General features: G+C 37.5%; 1 protein-coding gene across 1 annotated transcript; it reads left to right on the top strand.

The window, feature by feature from the left end:
* Window positions 1-1797: 1797 nt before the first annotated feature.
* LOC108667957 (nawaprin) lies at window positions 1798-18113 on the top strand. Its single transcript, XM_018155070.1, has 4 exons — window positions 1798-1855; window positions 3598-3694; window positions 16985-17090; window positions 17823-18113. The coding sequence occupies exons 3-4, from the start codon at window positions 16994-16996 to the stop codon at window positions 17960-17962; spliced, it is 237 nt and encodes a 78-aa protein (XP_018010559.1). The 5' UTR covers window positions 1798-1855; window positions 3598-3694; window positions 16985-16993; the 3' UTR covers window positions 17963-18113.
* The last annotated feature ends 4529 nt before the right edge of the window (window positions 18114-22642 follow it).

Genomic DNA, 22642 nt, shown 5'->3' with positions numbered 1-22642 from the left:
GACTAATCAGCCTACAGGAAAACAACCTGCAACCGTTTGGCCCAAAATCGTCTGCCAGTACGCAAAAAAATTCTGCACCACTCTGACACAGCGTGCCGGACTGCCGGAGCCTTGCAGTAAATTTGTGGACCGCTAGCAACCCGTCCGTATTCATCCTTTGGCCCTTTGCATCGAATCAGCCCACGGTCGAACGGCGGCTCGTCGATGAACGTTAGACTTTGGAACAGAACTATGCTTCGATCCACGTTCTGGTGGTGCGAGGCAGGATTCATGCAGTTCCACTTGCTAGCTAGGTTGATTGATCGCAGCATGGTTGACTAGTTCAACCGTGGATCTCAGTCCGTTGTCCGCTGTTACAGTTCGAGCTAAAGTCAGGGTACGAAGTGTTGATTCGATGTAACATTCAGTGGTGGACGATCATTACATTACTGGGCTATTCGCTTCAGAATATGGGGGCTTAAAGCTCTTGATATTTAAAACAATATGACGTCATGGGCTGGCTACTGTTGGCAGGATTAATACGCTGCTGATTGGTGGCCTTACGGAAATATGCTTGGTGTACTAGTAATTCAGGGCTGGGAAATATGCTTGGTGTACTAGTAATTCAGGGCTGGGAAATATGCTTGATGTACTAGTAATTCAGGGCTGATTGGGGCACAAAATTGGTGGTGCAAGACTGCGCTCCCAAGAAACAGCTGTTCATTCTCGGTGCGTTTTGACGGAAATATTTTTAGACCTTCAAGCGTGTTAGTTCACTCTATATCACTAATTTATTTGAAAAATCATAAGAAGGTTTAAATACCATTATTTATTCGAGCTTCTTACGAAATTTCGAGATATGTCTATATTTTTTTTTATCTCTCAAACACGTTTATGTGATATGACAAGATAATATGAATCAGTTTATCATGATTGAGATCTTTATTGACATCCTTATATTTAAAAGTGAACTGACGGAAGCTAAGATTTCAGTTTATTGAAGTAACAGTATAATAATGTCAGCATTTAAGACTATTCCATGTCTGGCCTATCGTCAGTTATAGACATAACAGAATTTTTGCAGCTACCTTGGCTTCAAACCACAATTCACTGCCACGATTATGTGTCAAACTTAATGGCAACCCCTTCGATAACTCCAATCTTGGTGATCTTTGACATAATTAAGTGCATCTTAATTATGTCATTCAGTTAACATGAAAATCTATATATTCTGTCATATTTAGCGGCTGATCTGGTTAAAATAATAAGAGTAGTCAGCCAAGTCAATGGGGAGGTTTGGGTTATATACGTTTGTGATGCTTATGCTTCTATACTTACAAAAAAACTTTTATAGATTGGATTTCAAGTCCACCAGCAGGGAAAATATCAATGAGGTTTGGAGCACAGTTCAAATCATTCAACACCAGGCAGGATAGCATTTTTTAGATATGCCTTCGTTTGCGAGTTTTTAGCGCATTTTCTCATTTATGGAAAAAATGCACCATTGTGCTCGCCATGTCCGTCTGTCTGTCTGTCCGTCCGTGACCTAAAGTTTTCGTCGACGAGAAAATGCGCTCTCTGTCACTCGATGCAGTGAGTACTGACTTATATTTTTTTCCATTTCCCCTCATTCGTGATTTCACACGAATGAGGGGAACGGTGTCATCCAGCTTATATCCATTGGATATAAGCTGGACCAAGGTATATAAGCACCAAGCCTTATATTATGTTATATAACCTTATATTATATTATAAGCACCAAGGTCAGCCAGCGCCGGGGTATTAAAGCTCCGCCAGCAGCGGTGACGCCACAGTTTGCCTCTGCTTGCCAAGCTGTAAACAAAGGAAGCTTGTAACACGAACCTGGGAAACGAAGGTGAGTTTAAAGCAATAAAGATAAGCATCATGACTTTTAATGCAACGGCTTTTAATATTTAGAGCATACAAATCGACACGAAGCGAGGTATAATATCGTTACCAAGTTCAGAAATTGCTGGCTGCTTCAATCACGAGTATGACGAGTGGAAACTTGAGGAAAATGTTTAGCTGTCTACAAGTTTAAGAATTTTTAAATGATTATCCATGATATATAGTTTATTTCCAGTGATTTTTAGGAATTTCCATTAAAAACCAAATTTATTAATGTGAATCATGGCTTCCTAATTTCCTTGTTTAATAAATGTCATGCGTTTCAATTTCACCTGAAGTTTCCCCTTCTTCAATGATGGCAGAAGTTTTTCCTTTCATTGCGAACAGCTAACACTTAAATTCTTCACTCATGTGTTATGATCGAGAGATTACCAGCGTACAAACAAAAAGAAATTGCCAGGATTTCCCGCGTCCGGTAATTTGTTTACAGAACGTAAAGTACGTTGACGCTATCATGGCCACTTGCCTCTGTCGGTCTTCCTTGGTCCAACAACAACCTGACACTAATCAAAAGTCACCAGAGGTCGTAGTTTCAAATAAATTCAGTAATAAAATACTCTAACAAATAAACTAAAAAAATAACCTTATAAAACACCGTACACAAATAATTATACGCATTTAAAAATTAATTTTTTTAAGACGACACTTCTAAAGAGGCCAGTGTCTCCGATGTTACACCTGTTTCATGAATTTTTAATTTTATTTATATATATATATATATATATATATATATATTTTATTAATTAATAAAAAAATTAAATATGAAAAGTTATTCATTTAGTCAATTGATTCATGCATTGTCTCGACTTTACGCAAGTGTGCGAAATTTCAGAGCGATTGGAGAGGTAGAAGTGTGTTAAATATCGATTATAAGATTTGTAGCAGACAGACAAACAACAAGTAGTGAAGTTAAAGAGTAGTGTTGTAATAAAATGCGTTTAAAAATTATTTTTTATAGACAACACTTCTAAAAAATCTAGTGTCTCCAATTTTAAATATCTGCAATGAATTTCTATTTGTATTATTAAATATTAAAAAATTAATTTTTGAATTTAATTTTTAAATATGAAAAAATTTAAATTGTTCAAATTTATTTATTCCGTCAATTGAATCTTGCATTGTCTCCAACTTTACGCTAGTGTGCAAAATCTTAGATCTATTAGACAGGAAGAAGTGTGTTAAATATCGATTATAAGATTTGTTGCAGACAAAATTTTTTAGCATTTCTATTAATATTGAAAAAGAAAATTTTTTCATTTTCAAAATTATTTATTCTGTCAATTGAATCATGCATTGTCTCCAATTTAGGCAAGTGTGCAAAATTTCAGATCTATTGGACAGGTAGAAGTGCGTCAAATATCGATTATAAGATTTGTAGCAGACAGACAAACCAACAAACAACAAGAAGTGAAGTTAAAGAATGTAAAATAATTTAGAGTTCATTCGTATCTCCGTCCGCCAATCACTGACGGCTGAAGCTTAACCCACCACACACAAACGAAAAATCACCCGCTATATGTACTCGTACTTGGGCGAGTTTAGATGTAGCATAGCTTCGGGTGAACTGATACGTTGCTAGGGCTCGAAAGACTGCAATGTTATCAGACATTTCTCAATTACAGAAATTTAGAATGTACAAACTTTCCGAGTAATGTTCTGAACGATACAATAAATATTTTATATCCGCAGACCCGCATTATGAACATGAAGGCATTCGGACTAGTGACAAGCCTTCTGCTGGCGGTTCTGATCTTGTCACCTGCAAGCGATGCCCGGCTGCTAAGAGGTGTGTATGAGGCTCACTTTCAGTTAATTTAACAGCTAGATGAATAATTTATTTGAATATGTGCTATCAGTGATGCTTTGTTTGTTACCTTAATGTAAGAAGAATTTGCCACGAATTACTTTCATGTTATTTGCCACGAAGGAAGACACGAATTTTCGTTATTATCGTGATAGTCGCAGATTATCTTGAGATAGAGGTCCAACTGATCTATTCGTGACATAAAGTTTTTAGTCACGGACAAAATTAAAGCTGAAACACTATCCCATCGGTAAAAATGTTGGCATCACTTTTCACACGTAGGAATAGTATTGAACTTGAACCAATTATTAATTGTTGACCTGCCTGCTTAACCGGACAGTCCTTAGTTTTTATATACAGTTGCGAGATCAGGGTTTGAACAATCCCAAGAAGCGTTGGCTATATCAGAGTTGGACCATTGCAATTTGAAGAGGCCTTGCAAGGAAAAAGTTTTTTACCCAACTTCTAATTTTAATTTGTGATTAGTATTTTGTCTAGTCCTAATTTAGTGTCGAAAGTGAAACGGCTTTGCAAAATGTGGTCTGCTATTTGCCGATGTCTGATTTTTCTCATCGATATTAAATGGAAATTTAATAAGTTCCCCCTACCTTCCAAATTTTATAAGGCCATAAGTTTGATATACATTAAGATTGACCTCTGTTGGCTTTGTTGTAAAATATAAATGATTTACTTAGGTCCTTGCCCCAACCCCACCATTACGTTTCTGCATCAAGGAGTCTCGTGCTTCGATGACAGCGATTGTCCAACGGAACAAGTGTGTTGTCCCTATGACCGCAACTGGTATTGTACTGATATAATTAGGTGAGTTCAAGCTTCAAGATTATAAATACTTCAATCAATAAAGTTTATAGGATGAAGTTTCGTATCAATTTTAACTTTAAATGGTGGCAATAAATGTCGAACTTTCAACCCATGTGTCATAACCCATCGTAAGACTTTTATCTAGTAAACTGAAAGACGTTGGCAAGTATTATTCTCGTCCTGTTATTACGTAGTTTATTGGCTTTTAGCGATATCGACGCTTTCGTATTAATCTACAATTGATAGCCTTCCCAGCTTCAGAGGTCATCACAGGGACCTACCTGCAAAGTGGATGAATAACAAACCACAAGTGTATACATACATCACAAGTGAACATTTACATCACAAGAGGACATACGTCACAAGAGCACAGATTCACCACATGTGATCAGATATATTAGAAGTACACGGACACTACCCTAGTACAGATGTGCTTGTATAGAGACAAGTTGACAATATGCTCGTTGAAAATTCACCAAGCACGTTAATGAATATCACGTACGTTGATAGTGATTACGCACGGTGACAGTTCCAACGTATGTTGATAGTTCCCAAGTGCGTTGATAGTTCCAACTCGATCATCACGTTGATGATTCCCACTCACGTTGAGAAATCCTGCTCGTGTTGATAGTTTGAAACCAAGTGTGCCGCACAGAGATGGAAGCGAGAATATTGAACAGCTTGTATGTGAAGAAATTAAAAATATTCCTTATCTGCATTGTCGCGAGCGTCTATCCCGCAGACACTCGCGGATGGGTCAATAAAAGTCAGACTTCGTTATTCTACTTTTTATTGTGAGGCCATCTTCACATGACGTTCTCGGCAAAACAGAGTTGCATCAGAAGGCAGAACTTAAAATAGTCTTAATAGTAATTTCTCTGATCATCAGTCGGTAACGACTGAGCAGTTTAAGGTATTTGAAGAATTTATTCAGATTTCTGCCTAGGCAAAAGTAGTTATAGAACTACCTAGGTATGGCACAACATGAAAATAATATTTTGGCAAGGAAACGTCCCGGTCAGGATTATACAGTACAAAATCTCTGGTTAACTTACACAAAAAGAAATTTGAAATAGCAATAATTCAAAATTCATAGGCAATTAGATTCTTTTGCACACTCACGTTGATTGTGCAGTAACCTAGAAAATCAGTATAAATAACTGTAATGAAGTACTGTGCAAATTTGCCCACGCGACACCATTTCTTCTCGCTTCGAATCACCGACATGTGGAACAGCCTGTCTGATTACATCGTAGGCGCTCCAAGTATGAACGCGTTCAAGAACAGACTAGATAAAGCTATGAAAGAATATATGTTCATATTTGAAATGCCTAGCACCATATCGAACCTGGTGGAAGTCTAGTAGCTACTTCAAACTATCGTCAGTCATGAAAAGATCCGGTCAAATGACATGATTTTAGATCTTCTGTGAACAAGGCACGAAAAGTTCAAGAATCGACGACAGGCCACATAAGGCCTACACTTTAGCGCCGACATCGCTATGTTATGTTATGTTATCACTATGTAAATTTCCCACCACTGACTCTCAGACCGCAAAGATTAAGCACGACCAGCTCTGACGTGGGCGTTAAATTTGTTGTGGCCGTCAGATAAGCTGCTGATCCCGACGTGCGTATTGGTTCCTCTTATAGGATTTTGACTCAGGCGCCAAGGTGAGTTGTTGCGTAAAATAGTGGTGAGATTTGAATTAGTTAGTGAAATACTATAATTATTGTGAACATATTGAATTGTTATATGCAAGTATTTACTTTCGTTTTCTGTTTTAGGATTGTGCGTTTATTCTCAAAACCTCCGTGCTCTAGCTCTCTCTCCCCGCATTCGATTTGTTATAGCTCTTGTGTGCGATTTGTTAATTCGCTTGGTACTTATTTTCCCCGTAAGATCGTTCGTTTTAATTTGTTTTGCCTTTAATTGCTGTTTATCCATAGATACATTGAGTTAATCTTGTCTTTGAGTTATCAATCCGTCCAGTCCAAGCCTTGCTTATTTAAGCCAATAAAGGGAAGCATCTCTCAACTTCCGGTCATTGGTGTGCGTGACAATTAAGACCATCCGAACTTTCAAGGTGACGCAATTGGTAGTTCGGAATGTCAAGGCTAGTACGTCGCAAGAAAATAACGTCATCAACAGGGCGAAAAACTGATTGGAACATTGACAATATTTCAAAGATCATTCAAGAGATTTTAACCGGATTCAATGATGCGGCACATATGTTTCAGACTGGGCATTATGACGAGATAAAAATCATCTAACAGTAGATAACATTTGAAACATCCCTGCGCATATCAGTGATAAATCAGGTGAAATTTAGACGTACAAATGAAATGATGCAAAGTTATCGGAAAGTTACTACTCTGATACGATCAGAGTACTCTGATACAGTATTACGATCTGAAGTCGTAATACTGCATATGACAGGTTAGAGCTACTGGCCACTGAAAGATTCTACCAATTTGCTGTTTGTTATTAAGAAGTTCACTGAATCACGTAACAAAGAATTGGCTAAGAGTATATTTTTAAAACACTAACAAATAATAAGACACGATTAAATTACTCACGATATTTTGCTTTAACTACGAGTCACTCAACCTGGAACGCAGATAATTTTGTACGCGGATACTAAAAAATAAAAAGTAACACTAATGCTGGGATTTATCCCGGTACATTTATTGTAATATCTATTATCCCAACATTTCTCAAGATGAGCTGATGTACACGGAATATCTAGAACATGATGGCTATATCCTTTAATGTAATAATATTTTATTATATATCGCCTCTCTCGAATAAATGTTTATATATTGCATTATACATACTTACTCTCGCTTTACGAGTTATTTTTGAATGTGAACGTAATTACCTTCAGATTCGCTATCGCCTCATCTGATGAAAACTAGATTTGTTATTGTCGACCGCTAAATTACACACAGGAAAAAGAAAATTGTTTGTAAATCTCAGTGTCAGTATGACGCAATTAAGTAATTTTTAAAGTATTCGTAAGTAATTTCCGATTATTTTCGAGTCTATCATGAGTTACCTTGGCAACAATGGTCACTAATAGCAACAGCGCTCGTCGGGAGGGCAGTCCGAGTTGCTGGTGCAACTTCCTCGTGGGAGTTCAAACAATTAGGCTGTACAAACCTAATATATTATTATGCACATAAAACCAATACAATTAATAAGGTTGAACTAATGCTGACATAATCTCTTAAATTCCACGTAGGATAACATGGGGCAACGGGACCATTGTGGGTCATGGGCCCATAGCGGGTTTCCCGCTAGGTTTGGCAGATATTGGTCCGTGCGCTCACCGCCGGTCGACATTTTCTCTGGCTGAATTGTGTGGCTCTACGTTTTGCTAAGAGTTTGCGTTGATAAGTTACTGGCAATTAACTTTCAGCCCAGATAAAAGTTTTTTTACTGCTAGATAAAACTGTTTTCGATTGCTGTAAATGAAGCTTTTGAAATTACTGTGAATTATATTTTGAAAGTATTATTTATAGGGATAATTTTAAGTTTAGACTATTAGCTTTCAAAATAAACTGTTGACACGATATAAATTGAAATTATGCCTAGTGGGGCAACGGGCCCACGCGTGTCACGGGGCAAAGCGCCCATGGTGGGCTCAATATCCTCTGTGAAGTCTTGTGTTATACATCATTAGATTTGTCTCAATGAGCTCTTCAAAACTATGACTAGCTTTTTGAATTACAAATTACACATCATACTGCATGATTTTTTGATTTGCCGCCTCAAGACAGCAGGTTTAGTTTCTAGTTATGTGTATTTATGACCCCGTAACGAGTTATTGACTCTTGCCTTGCCAAAAGTTGATTTCTGTAACACCAGTTATATATATATAGCCAAAAGTTGATGAGCTTTTATGGTGTTGGCTGAAATCACGATTAGGTACGAATTCCAGGCACTTAATATCTGGAATATAGACGAAACTGGAACGTAGTTTTTTTCTGATCCAGTAAATATATTTTTACTAGTCAAGGATTACTAGTCTCAAGGATGAATTTTTTATTGCAAGGATATATTTATTTCACGTCAGTGATAGATTTTTTAAGCCCAGAATATATTTTTTTCATGTTAAGGATATTATTTTTAAGTTGTTGATAAATGAATGAATATAATATTTTTATTACATTTTTCTTATTTTGAACTGTAAAGTGCTGTTTTATCATTTTTAAACAAAAATTATGCAACTGTGGCAAAGGCGCCTTGCCCCAAGCCCATTTTGACACTTTTTACAAAATAGTTTTTCGTTAAAAACTAAATAACTCGATAGGCGTCTAATTCACATCATACATTCCTCATTATTGTGACTTTAAACAAAACAAAGAATTACCTCGTATCAATTGAAAATTATTCAAAAATTTAGTTTAAAAAAGGGAACGCCCGCTTCCCATGTTGGAACGCCTGCTGCCAACAGATAATAGGGCATTCGTATAGGTAACATTATAAACTCTAGGTTGTGTGTACGGATAAAAAATATAATTAATTATATTTTACGTACGAACATGTTAAATAGATAAATTCTATTGTACAACACAACTAATTACTAGATAGTTTCTATGACAAAACTTTTCACAAGTTCCAAAAGTGTTTGACATTTCATCTAAATGAAAACTAAAGTTAGCAATTGAATTAATGACGTTAGCAATTTACTTTAAACCGTACATGGAGCCATTTTTTTTCTTGTCTTTTAGGTTATTTAGAGTTAATTAAGAAGTGTTCAATGATATTTTTTTATTAATCAAATTTGATAACTGCGAATCTGTAAAATATTTACTTATGGAATTCCAATTAAATGTAAACTTGCAGGTAGGAAAATTGTTTCGTACATTACAATAAATTTAAGATAATTCGCGTAAATCCTACGCAAATATGTCTTAAAAATTATGAAATTTAGCGAACTGAAGTCACTCATTACGAACCTAGCCTCTTCGTGGAAAATATGTTCCCGACTAGCAACAAAATTCACATCATGATAATTAAATATTTCTATAAATAAAAAAACTTTCTTGCGCCGCTCCTACTGCAAACAAACCTTTATTCCTCCTTCCTTCTGCTTCTGGAGACGAGACGAGGATCACAAACACTACAGCAAACAGGACGATGGCCCTCATGGTGAGCTGCGGAAAATGTTATTAAATTTGTCATAAAGAAAATGGAAAAAAATTTTAGAACGTCGACTTTGTTTGAGGTTCTGAATATCTTAGAAACTAGAGCCGTCCGTTGAAGGAAAGAACGAGAATTTTGCGAATAATTTTCAACGAAAATGAGTTAAAGATTAAAATTCATGCTAGAATTTTTGCTAGAATTTATATATAATGCGAAAAAATTGCATCATAAATAAAGTCTCATGCGATGATGGGACGAACGATGTCATATATGAAGTCGCATACGATAAGTCGCCTTTGAACTTAACTAATATGTTTCCTGACAGCAGAAGGCGGAATTGAGCTTCGATGTGGGGCTGTGATTGTGCGTAAAATTGTTCACTAAAAACAGGCATGTCTGGAGTTGAACTGTTATTGCTCACAGCACTCGCTCAGGAATTTATTTCGCTTCTAATCCAGTCATATGTGTTATTTAAATACCTCCATTGATAAATTTGAACCAACTAATCGTTAGAGGATCTACTTGGTTATCGTGTCAGCCCAAGTATTAGTCACTTGGAGTCGTGCCAGCCGGCGGAGTTTAAATACCGCACCTGGATAACCTTGCACGGTACCTGCCGAGCAAAACATAGGCTGAGTTAACCAGTTCCCGAATTCTAAGAAACGCTATTTTCCGGGAGAAAGTTCTCGCTAAAAGTACCAGTATCACAGACACACTGAATCGACTTTTCTGCGAGCTCGCCCGTCTTTCGACCCACGTCGGTGGGTCGAACGCAAAACTTATGCGCTACCAAACAGCTTGTTAGTCCTTAAATTTTGAACGGAATTGTATGAAATTCAGAACATAAGTAGAGCCAATACACAGCAAAATAATTTATTGCAGATTGTTGTAAAGTTTCGTTTTTGATTAAACGAAATCTTCGGAAAATTAGGTAAAGTTAGGTTAAGATACTAGGTGAGGATAGGATTGGGTAGATTACGTCATTTGCTATCAAATAATAATGATCTAATATATTTTAACCTACTTCATTTAATTTATAGGAAGTATTTTTAAATTAAAATCAAAAAATCGTATAAATTTGTAATAATTTCTAATGCGGCTTATAATTAATAAATACTGAATGTTCTATACTTCACACAAATCCTACAGAATTGCAGGACTTATGAGCTGTTCGGTTGTGCATTACTTGCGTTTTTCGTATGGAACCGTCGACGAACACGATGGCAACCACAGGGAAATGTCGACACGTCCATGGACTGTGGGGAGGGTGACAACACTAATATTAGGGACATAATTCTCTAGAGATTTATGTTATTCATTTATTTAGGTTCATAGATTATGTCCTATTGTTTTAATAATTTCGAAATATACATAGAATTTCCAACAGCACTGGGTATAATCCTAAAAAAGTTTAATAATCCTATTAAACAGGAAAAAATCACGCATGGGGGTGGAAATTTTTCCAGTTTTTCAGCTTTGCACCAAATCATTTACCGCGATTTATTTACCGAATTATTTGCACCAAAGCATTTACTGCTAGCTGCAACCCAAAGTGAAAACTTGCGCATGCGCAGTCTGCGCCACATTTGACTCGCTTTTTATTTGTGGCCTGAAGTCTGAACAGCCAAGCAGTGCTGAAGCAGGCCAACTTTTGGCTGCGCTGTTAGTTTCAAGTCACCGCACTTCTCCGATTATGACTGCGATTATTAGAATGGCAGCTTTCGTAGGAGGGATACCTGTCGGATACCACTATTGCCGTGTTTCGCATGGACTTCAATGATCCCTTCCCTCTAGAACGTAGCCCATAACACTTCTTGACTGTAACATTATCGGCTGCAAGCCACCAGACAGATCACATCCATTGAAGTAGACCAATCAATCTACAGGAAAACAGCCTGCAATAGTTTGGCCCAGAATCGTCTGCCAGGGTGCGAAAAAATTCTGCACCAATCTGACACAGCGTGCCGGAGCCTTGCAGTAAATTTGTGGGCCGCTAGCAACCCGTCCGTATTCATCCTCTGCACCAAATCATCCCTGAGGCGCAGCCGTAGGCTACAAATTTTACTCTTAAGTAAGCCCTGGAGCCAATGCCTAGCTTCATCATGCAATAACTTTACTCAGCCTCAGAACTAGAAGCCGCAGACTACGCTTGAACTCCGTAATCCAGACAAGCAACACACTGCCGAAAGATAATAGCGCCGTAGGTCTTCAGCTAATGCTTAAGCATGCTCGCTCATTAGCAGGCAGTTCCTCATCCGGCTGTACCTACTCCGGCCTAACCTCTTCTGGCCTAATCTATCCACGCTGTCCCGGCTCACAACCTTCTTGCAGCCAATGACTGGCTCAACCAGCACACTTGAACCGCCTTTCTAACTTCTTGCAGCCAATGAGGTTAGGTTATAGGTCCGCTCAGGTTTGTTTTGGGTGGAGAAAGGTTGCAGCTCGTATAGGTTAGGCCTGAAGAGGTTAGGCCAGAAGAGGTTGGCCAGATGCAGTGCATATGGCCATGTTTACCTTTGGCAACCTTATTTTGTGGCTGTGGACATCCGGCGCTGTGGCTTTGAGCACTTGACTTCATAGGCCTTTATGCACTCTAGCGTTCTTACCTATGGAAAGGAATATGAACTAAGTGTGAAGTTTGGCAAAGCTGGCCTCCGGCATGCGCCCCATCATCCCACGGTCAAACGACAGCTTTTCCATGGACGATAGGTTTTGAAACAAACTATGCTATCTGAATTTTAACCCCAACGCTGTGAGCTAACATTTACGTAATTTAACTAAGCGTAGGTAGTTATGTTCGATCCGCGGTCAGCTGGTGCACGGAAGGATTCATGCAGTTCCACAGGCGAGCTAGGCTGATTGAACGCAGTTTGTTGTCAGCAGGTTACAGTTTGAGCCAAAGCCAGGGTACGAAGTGATGATTCAATGTAACGTTCAGTGGTGGACGTTCATTACACACTGGGCTATTCGCTTCAGAATATGGTGGCGTAAAGCTCTTGATATTTAAAACAAAATGATGTCATGGGCTGGTAACTGACGGCAGGATTAATACGCGGCTGATTGTATGCTGCGTAGGCGTTCTATTCAGGGCTGATTGGTGCACATAAAATGTATAAAAAAAAATTTTAAAGACCACGTTTTTCATGTGGACTAAAAAGTAGAAAATAATTTTTCGGCAGCTACTGTTTGTTTTCATTCTCTTGGTCTTTTGTATTTCAGTTAAAATATTTTACAACATCTAAAACGAAAAACGTGGGGCGCATATGTATTTAATTGTTTGTTGATTACTTGATATGATGAATATGATGGTTCATTGAATATTTGATAAGTGTATTGCTGATACAGTGGGGGGAAATAAATATTCGTACACTTGAAAAATCGTATTTTATTACCACGTTTTTCTTAGCTCGCTTTCGTGTCTGTGATGATCAAATCTTGCAATCGATATTTCACCAACTTTCCCATTAGCTAGCGCTCTGAAACTTTTAGGGAAGCTCAGCTCCCGATAACAATACAATAATCAATAATTTGTTGCACGTTTCCAGGCTGTCTCTTATACACATCTAGATGTGTATAAGAGACAGATTGTATTGTCATCGGGAGCTGAGCTTCCCTAAAAGTTTCAGAGCGCTAGCTAGCGGGAAAGTTGGTGAAATATCGATTGCAAGATTTGATCATCACAAACAGACAGACAGACAGACGGACACGAAAGCGAGCTAAGAAAAACGTGATAAAAAAATTCGTGGTTCACGGCTGCGCTCCCAGTGACACGAAGCGAAGAGAAGTGTTGTTTATTAGATGTGTTGCTCAGGTATTTTAGTTTATTGCCGTGGCCCCAGGTTGTGGTTCTTGTTTCATATTAAGTTATTCGTATGGGACCTTGCATAAACCATGAGTATATTTGTATACTTCGATGAGGCCACCACGCAGACGTATTATCATGTAACCAATATCATATTTTTCCTATAATATTAATAATGATAATTAATAATTTGATCATGATAGATTAAAATGATATTAAAATATTTTTATTGAAAACAAATTCGTGGTTTTCCTCCAAATTGTTTGGAGCCCAGCTTCTTCGCAGTCGTCAGCGTCATATTTACGAATCCGTTTCAATTGACTAAATAATTTAATGCTTAATATTAGAATAAAATTTAAAACCCAAGCATAAATGGACGGTATTTCATTTAGAAAATTTATTTAGAACTTCAAAAAGTTAAAAGCCGCATACCTGAAAATTTCAGTAACGTCAGAATGCCTCATTTCGAACAGAAACGCTCAATTTTAAATTTAACTAAACCTAATTAATCACAGAGTTGGACACAATCATTGTAATTTTGGGGCCAAATAAATACTTCTAAATATTTGCTGGTCTTTCATATTTATTCAAACTTAATGTTTTCTTGACAGCTAACCTTCGGTAGAAAGCATTCAAATTTTTCTTATAAGTACATGTCTAAAAATTGTTTAAGCACTACTATGCTATAATATAAATTACCAGAACCAATATTGTACATGTTCTGATACGTGTCTATCGTTCGGATGCCAGTGCAGTACTAAGCTAAATCATTTCTACAAGCACTCACAGACTAAGCATAATCGCAAAATCAATAATCATGCTTAGCAAATGTGCACATCAAATGCATGCACTTTTACAACCATTGATATGGGAAAATAATACGTAGAATATCACTGGTCAGCCAGCAGCATTTTTTAAACATGAACATATAATACTGAGAGTGAATTGCGCTTGAAACAAACAAATGTAGTACAACAAAGCCCTAAAATATGGGACCAGAACTGTAGAATAATCAGTTTTACTCGAGGAAGAAGGATATTTGAGATGCCGAGCACGTTCCCATTCCCACGTACCGAATAAACGGAATAATATATTCATGATGGAGATGAAAATAATGTACTCCTGAGAGAGATGATTCTTCTGATAAAACAAATATATGAGAAGCTGAGAAGAAATTATCGCTTGAATATATATGATCTACACACGTTCCGTGTTTGTGTCACTTTTGGATATTCATTTTTGCGTCGCATCTAAATCGATTCAATACTTTATTGCAAAAAATTACTTATAGATTTTAAAATTTGGTATCTGTAATTATTGGAGAGTAATCAAATCAAGTCTGTAGATAAGACCCCTCAAGAATTATGGATAATCTCTTATAACAACAAACCATAAAACCCCGTTTGTGTAAAAACATACCCGCAAGGAACAGGGTTTGCGAATCCTGTTCGCGAACGTCGTCGACCCTAAATTTCTATCCCGGCGGTGTAGAGTATCGAACGCTAAAAGGGTTGCGTGTGTAGTGTGAACAGCATATCTAGAGAGAGTTAAACAACCATTATGAGTGAATAATTTATTTTGATTAAACTTTTGCAATTACCTTGCTTCACTTGGTAAAACTTCAACAATAGACTACTGGGATCGCGATTCAAGATTTCAGGATTTCGATATGAGAAAGTTTTAAGCCAGACTGCCAGAAGACAAGAGCTTGTGAAAGGTTGTGTGTGTGCAAGGGAGTCACTAGTGCACGTTTGTTAATGTTGTTGAACGTTTGAAAACGTTCCCGAAAGAAATCGAACGTTTGCAAACAATGCTTGGCTGGTGACAAGGCGCACAAAGCTGTTCCACTTTAATGCTGCACATATGCACTTGTGGATGTCTTTAAATTTAATCTGCATCTCCGGTAATAGAAATATAGCTCCAACCAAAATTTATCTCATTAATTTCTCAGTAAAATCATTTACGAAATTTTACCACAAAAATTTTTCCACCGTATCCGTTATTTAAAATTATTAGTAAAGTCCGTTGGTATTTACGTATTAGTAGCGCGCATATATCGTCCCTGGCTACGCAGCATGGATACAGTGTCACTTGACCGGGGCTTTGTAGCAGGAAAATTTCTCAGACGATGTTTTGTCGCAGTAAAATTTCTCGGAAGTCTTGGAATAATCAAAGTTTTCCAAGGTCAGCCGGCGCCGGGGTATTTAAGCTCTGCCAGTGGGGCTATCTGCCCTGGAGTGGGGCTGGCTGCCCTGGAGTGGGGCTTCCTGGAGTGGGGCTTTCTGCCCTGGAGTGGGGCTTTCTGCCCTGGAGTGGGGCTTTCTGCCCTGGAGTGGGGCTTTCTGCCCTGGAGTGGTGCTATCCGCCCCGGTGTGGTCTCCACTTTGGTGGCCCCGTTCTGCAACCCTTCAACCATTGAGAAATCTCGATTTTTTTTTTCAAGACACCCAATATTGTACCTTAAAACAAAATTCAGTCAAATTCCTTGAACTGTTCTGACGTGGGGCCGCATTGAACAAGTCTTCAGAGGCTCCCATAAATTCCAACTAAAGAAAGAAAAGCTCTGCCAGCAGCGGTGACGCCACAGTTTGCCTCTGCTTGCCAAGCTGTAAACAAAGGAAGCTTGTAACACGAACCTAGGAAACGAAGGTGAGTTTGAAGCAATAAAGAAAAGCATCATGGCTTTTAATGCGACTACGTTTAATATTTAAAGCAAACAGTCGACACGAAGCGAGGTTATTTCGTTACCAAGTTCAGGAATTGCTGGCTGCGTCAATCACAAGTATGACGAGTGGAAACTTGAGGGAAATGTTCAAAGCTGTCTACAAGTTCAAGAATTTTTTATTGCTTATTCATGATATATATCCAGTGTTTTTTTGAATTTCCATTAAATCCAATTTATTAATGTGAGTCATGGCTTCCTAATTTCCTTCTTTCATTAGTGAAATGCGTTTCAGTTTCACCTGAAATTTCCACTTCTCCTTCAAGGGCGGCAGAAATTTTCCTATCATTGTGAACAATTAACATTAAAAATGTTCACTCATATGTTATGATCGAGAGATTACCAACTTACAAAGAAAAAGAAATTGCCACGATTTCCAGTGTCCTGTAATTTGTTTACAGAACGTAAAATACGTTGACGCCATCATTGCAACTTAATTGCGTCTGTCTGTCTTCTCTGCTCCAGGGCCCTTCATCGGTTAAACCTGACACTAATTAAAAGTTACCAGGGGTCGTACTTTCAAAATTAGTTTAGAATTCATTCATATCCCCGTCAGCCAATCACTGACGGCTGAAGCTAAACCCACTAATCAAACAAAAAATCACACATTACATGCATTTGAGCGAGTTAAGATAGCATGGCTTCTGGTGAACAGATACGTTGCTAGGGCTCGAAAGACCGCAATGTTAACAAACAATTCTTAATTACAGAAAATTAAGATGTATAAACTTTTTAAGCAAGTTCTGGACGATACAATAAATATTTATGCCCGCAGGCCCGCATTATGAACATGAAGGCATTCGGACTACTGACAAGCGTTCTGCTGGCGGTTCTGATCTTGTCACCTACAAGCGATGCCCGGCGGCTGAGTGAAAGACCAGGTGTGTATGAGGCTCACTTTCAGTTAATTCAACAGCTACACAATTAATTTATTTGGAAATGTGCTATCAGTAATGTTTTGTTTGTTACCTTAGAAATAAGAAGAATTTGCCACGAATTACTTCTATGATATTTGCCACGAATAAAATGACACGAATTTTCTTTTTTATCGTGATAGTCTCAGATTATCTTGAAATGGAGGTCTTACTGATCTATTCGTGACATAAAGTTTCTAGTCACGGACAAAATTAAAGCTGAAACACTATCCCACCCATTAAAATGTTGATTGAATGTTGGCATCACTTGTCACCCGTAGAAATAATATTGAAGTTAACCAATAATTGTTTACCTGTCGGGTTAACAGGACAATCGGATCCGTAGTTCTCATACGCAATGGTGCGATGGCTTGAACAATCCTAAGAAGCGTTGGCTATATCAGAGTTAGACAATTGTAATTTGTAATTTCTGGCAGGACAAAAGTTTTTAACCTAAATTTTAATTTTATTTTCAAATTTTGTGATAAGTATTTTATTTAATCGTAATTTAATGTCGAATGTTAAACGGCTTTGCGAACTGCAGTCTGGTATTTGCCGATGTCTGATTTTTCATATCGTTATTAGTTGAAAATATTAAGAAGTTCCCTGCACCTTCTAAATTTCATAAGGCCATAAGTTCGATATACATGAAGATTGTCCTCGGTTAGCTTTGTTTTAAAAGATAAATTATTTGCTTAGGTTCTTGCCCCGACACCAGGGGCATCTTCGGGGCGTGTGTAGTCACGGACAGGAACTGCTTCAGTGACAGCGAGTGTCCTCGCCACCAGAAGTGTTGTTCCTATGGCTGCGGCAGGGAATGTCTCAATATAGTTACTTGAGTTCCAGATTAAAGATACTTCAATTAATGAAGTTAATAGGATGAAGTTTCATAGATATTTTAAGTTTGAATATTGGCAATAAATGTCGAACTTTCAACTCTTGTGTCAAAACCAGTTGCAATACTTTTATCAAATAAACTGTAAGACTTTGTCAAGTCTTATTCTCGTCCTTTTATTAATATATTAGCTTTTAGCGATATTTGAATCTTTCGTTTTATCTACCATTGTTAGTATTTCCAGCTTCAGAGGTCATAACAGAGACCTACCTGCAAAGTGAATGAATAACCAACCACAAGTTCACATATACATCGCAAGTGAACATTTACATCACAAGAGAGCACACGCCACAAGAGCACAAGCACAGCTTCATCACATTTGTTCCGATACATTAGATGTACACGGACACTACCCTAGTGCAGAGATGCTTGTATAGAGATAAGTTGACAACATGCTCGGTGATAATTCATCAAGCACGTTGATATATAGGTATAACGTACATTTATAGATAGGTATCAGTATCACGTACGTTGATAGTGTTTACGCACGTGACAGTTCCCACGTATGTTTATAGTTCTCAAATGTGTTGATAGTTCCCATATACGTTGATAGTTCCAACGCGTGTTGATAGTTCTCACGCATGTTGATACTTACTTGGCACGTTGACAGTGCCACACACGTTGATAGTCCCCACGGATATTGGGAGTTCCAACAGACGTTTATAGTTCCAACGCACGTTGATAGTTCAAATTCACGCGCTGATAGTTTCCATGCACTCATCGTTGAGAGTTCCTACGCGTGTTGATAGTTTGGAACCAAGTGTGCCGCACTGAAATGCAAGCAAGAATATTGAACAGCTTGTATATGAAGAAATTAAATATATTCCTTATCTGCATTGTCGCGAGCGTCTATCCCAGACATTCGCGGATGGGTCAATGCAAGTCGGACTTGATTGTTGTTCTACTTCCTATTGTGAGTCCATCTCACATAACGTTCTCTGCAAATCTGAGTTGCATCAGAAGGCAGTACTTATATTAGTCTTAATGGTAATTCCTCTGGACAGAGGAATTACAGATGACAATTTAGTCGACAATGACTGAGCAATTTAAGGCACTTGAAAAATTTATTCAGATTTCTACCAAGGCAAAAGTAGTCTTAGAACTACCTATAGGTATGACACAACTTAAAAATAATATTTTGTCAAGGAAACGTTCCGGTCAGGGCTTTACAGTATACAAACTACCTGGTTAAGTTACACCAAAAAACTAAATTTAAAATAGCAATAATTCAAAATTCATAGACAATTAGATTCATTTGCACAATCACGTTGATTGTGCAGTAAACTTGAAAATCAGTATAAATAACAAAACTTCATAAATGGGGTGAAAAACTGATAGGAACATTGCCAATATTTCAAAGATCATTCACGAGATTTTAACAGATTCAAGGTGGCGGCACATATGTTTCAGACTGGGCATTATGACGAGATAAAAAATCATCTAACAGTAGATAATACTTGAAACATCCATGCTCATATCACTAATAAATCATACTTGATAAATCAAGTACAGAGATGCTTGTAGAGATAAGTTGACAACATGCTCGTTGAAAATTCACCAAGCACGTTGATACGTATTACGTACGTTGATAGTGTTTACGCACGTTGACAGTCCCCACGCATGTTGATGCATGGTTCCAACTAACGTTGAGAGTTCCTACGCGCGTTGATAGTTTGAAACCAAGTGTGCCGCACAGAGATGCAAACGCGAATATTGAACAGCTTGTATATGAAGAAATTAAAGATATTCCTCTTCTGCATGATAATATCTCTTATTCCAACATTTCTCAAGATAAGCTAATGAACACGAAATATCTATAACATGAAGGCTATTTCTTATAAGTTTAATATAATATTGTTTCATATATCTCTCTCGAATAATTGTTTAGATATTGAATATATATTATATATCCACTCTCTCACTTAGCGAGTTATTTTTGACTGTGCACATATTTACCTTCAGATTTGCTATCGCTCATTTGATGAAAACTAGATTTGTTAGACTCTGTGTAGAGTTGATGTTCACAACTAGAGTCCGAACCTTAACGTACCTTCGGAACCAATGTGCAGGATAGCAACGCGTTGCGTTAGTATCTGTTTTATCGGGATCAGACTAAGTCATCCAGATCTCTGTCTCTCTATGTTGCCAGTATACGTGCTCTGTTACCAACTGTATTTTACTAACAGCTGTGCCCCGTCGGGTTACTCGTACAGACTCTATCGCTAGATAGCGCACAGGAAAAAGGAAATTGTGTTAAATCTCGATGTCGGTATAACGCAATTAAGTAATTTTTAAGTATTCGTATGTAATTCCCGATTATTTTTGCGTCTATCGTGTGTTATCTTGGTAATATTTGTCAATCCTGGCATAAAACAATATAAATTCAACTATATGAATTTCTTCTGATGTATCGTAGCCTTTTATATTCATGTGCATTGCACATTCAGGAAGGAATAGAATTTTGGAACTGAAATGACAAGAAACAGCTATTCTCTCCATTTCAGTACATCTTACGGTTTCAATTTTTCAGCTCTCCAAATGCAGTTTTTATTAAACATGATTTAACGGAAAATAAAACCCGTTCCTTTTTCGATAACATTTTAATATCTAATCATTATTACGCACTAAAACTCACTAATTTTCTGCATCTTGTTGCCATTGTGTTCTTCAAAACAGTTATTGTCTCCAAGTTTGATATGATGTTGAATTTTTTAATTGAATGGTAAATAATATAATTATTACTGTTTATTATTTCCTAAAATGTTTACTCCTAATGGCCATTCCATGTAAGGAGCTAATACAGCTCTAGCTACTCAGAGAACTTTTAGAATTTAAAACAAAAATATCGCCAAGTAAATTTACATTTTCATTTAAAGCGTTGCTCCATGTATAAAATACATAATTCAACGAAACTAAAATAATCTTGTGGATATCGCCACACGACTTAGAACACAACCAAAATCGGAAATATAGTATTTCATAAAAAGAGAAATAAGATCGTGCAGCATTGCTCAGGGTACGACATTGAGACATCTGCTGCCGCAGCCGTAGGGGCAACAGCGCTGGCCGCGAGGGCACTGCGAGTTGCTGGTGCAGCTGTCCTCCGTCACCTGGCAGGTGGTGATCAGGCCGGAGGTGTTGGGGCAACGTCCTCCTGGGGGTGCAAACAATTATACTGTAGCAACCTTATATATTATTATGTACATATAACTAATACAATTAATAAGGCTGAGCTAATGGTGACATAATCTCTCACGTTCCACGTATAAAACAGCTAATTAGGGCATTCGTATAAGTATCATTATTAATTAGGTTGTACATACGTTCAAAAAATATATAATTAATTGTGTTGGGCGTGTTGACAAATAAATTATTTAAATTCCACTGTACGTTTAAGAAAGAAGGGTTCAATGATATAGTTTGTCAATCAAATTGATAACTGCGGATCTGTAAAATAGATACATATGGAATTGTCATGAAATCCAGACTTGCAGGCAGGAATTTTGTTGCGAACATAGCAATAAATTTCAAATAATTCATGTAATTTCTACGTAAATAAACCTTTAAAATAACGGTATTTAGCAAACTGAAGTCACTCATTACTAGTCTCGCACCTGTGTGAAAAATATGTTCCCGACTAGCAACAAAATTCACATTAGAATAATTAACTAATACTACAATGAGAAATAATTCCTTGCTCTGCTCCTGCGAACAAACCTTTATTCCTCCTTCCTTCTGCTTCTGGAGACGAGACGAGGATCACAAACACTACAGCGAACAGGACGATGGCCCTCATGGTGAGCTGTGGAAAATATTATTCAATTTGGCACAAACAAAATTTATTAAATTATGTGAACGTCGACTTTGTTTGTAGAAAAACTAATGCCGTTCGTTGAAGGAAAGAACGAGAATTTTGTGAATAAATTTCAATGAAAACGAGGTTAAGATTTAAAGGCATGCTAGAAATTTCGCTGCAAATGAAATATAATGCGAGAAATTGCATCATAAATAAAGTCTCATGAGATGAGGGTAGAAATCGCCTTTAAACATGACTGGAGTTTGACGACAGTCGAAGGAGGAATTGAACTTCGATGTGGGGCTTTGATTGTGCGCAAAATTGTTCACTATAAACGGGCAGTTATTTGAGTTTGTTCAGGCAGTTATCGAGTTATTTGAGTTGTTTAATTATCTCCATAGATAAATTTGAATCAACTAATCATATGAGGATCTACTTGGGTATCTCAGAGACCAATGTAATCATACCGTATTTTTTTCGAGTCCTTGCAACCATATACTGTGTTCACAGCTCGGCAAGCAGAGGGGTAGTGATGGAGTAGTGCCAGAAGGCGGAGTTTAAATACCCCACCTGGATAACCTTGTACGGTCCCTGCCGGGCAAAACATAGGCTGAGCTAAACCAGTTCCTGAATTCCTAGAAACGCTGTTTTTCGGGGATAAAATTCTCGCTAAAAGTACCAGTGCGACACACTGGATCGCGCAAAACTAATGCGCTAACTAACAGCTGGTAATTCATACAATTTTGAACCAATGGTAATTCATTCAATTTGAACATTCAAAACATAAGTAAGTATAAGTAATACACCGCGACAGAAATTATTACAGAC

Source organism: Hyalella azteca, unplaced genomic scaffold, assembly GCF_000764305.2.
Source record: "Hyalella azteca isolate HAZT.00-mixed unplaced genomic scaffold, Hazt_2.0.2 contig1933, whole genome shotgun sequence".
Taxonomy (NCBI): Eukaryota; Metazoa; Arthropoda; class Malacostraca; order Amphipoda; family Hyalellidae; genus Hyalella; species Hyalella azteca.
This window is presented reverse-complemented; position numbering and strand designations above follow the sequence as displayed.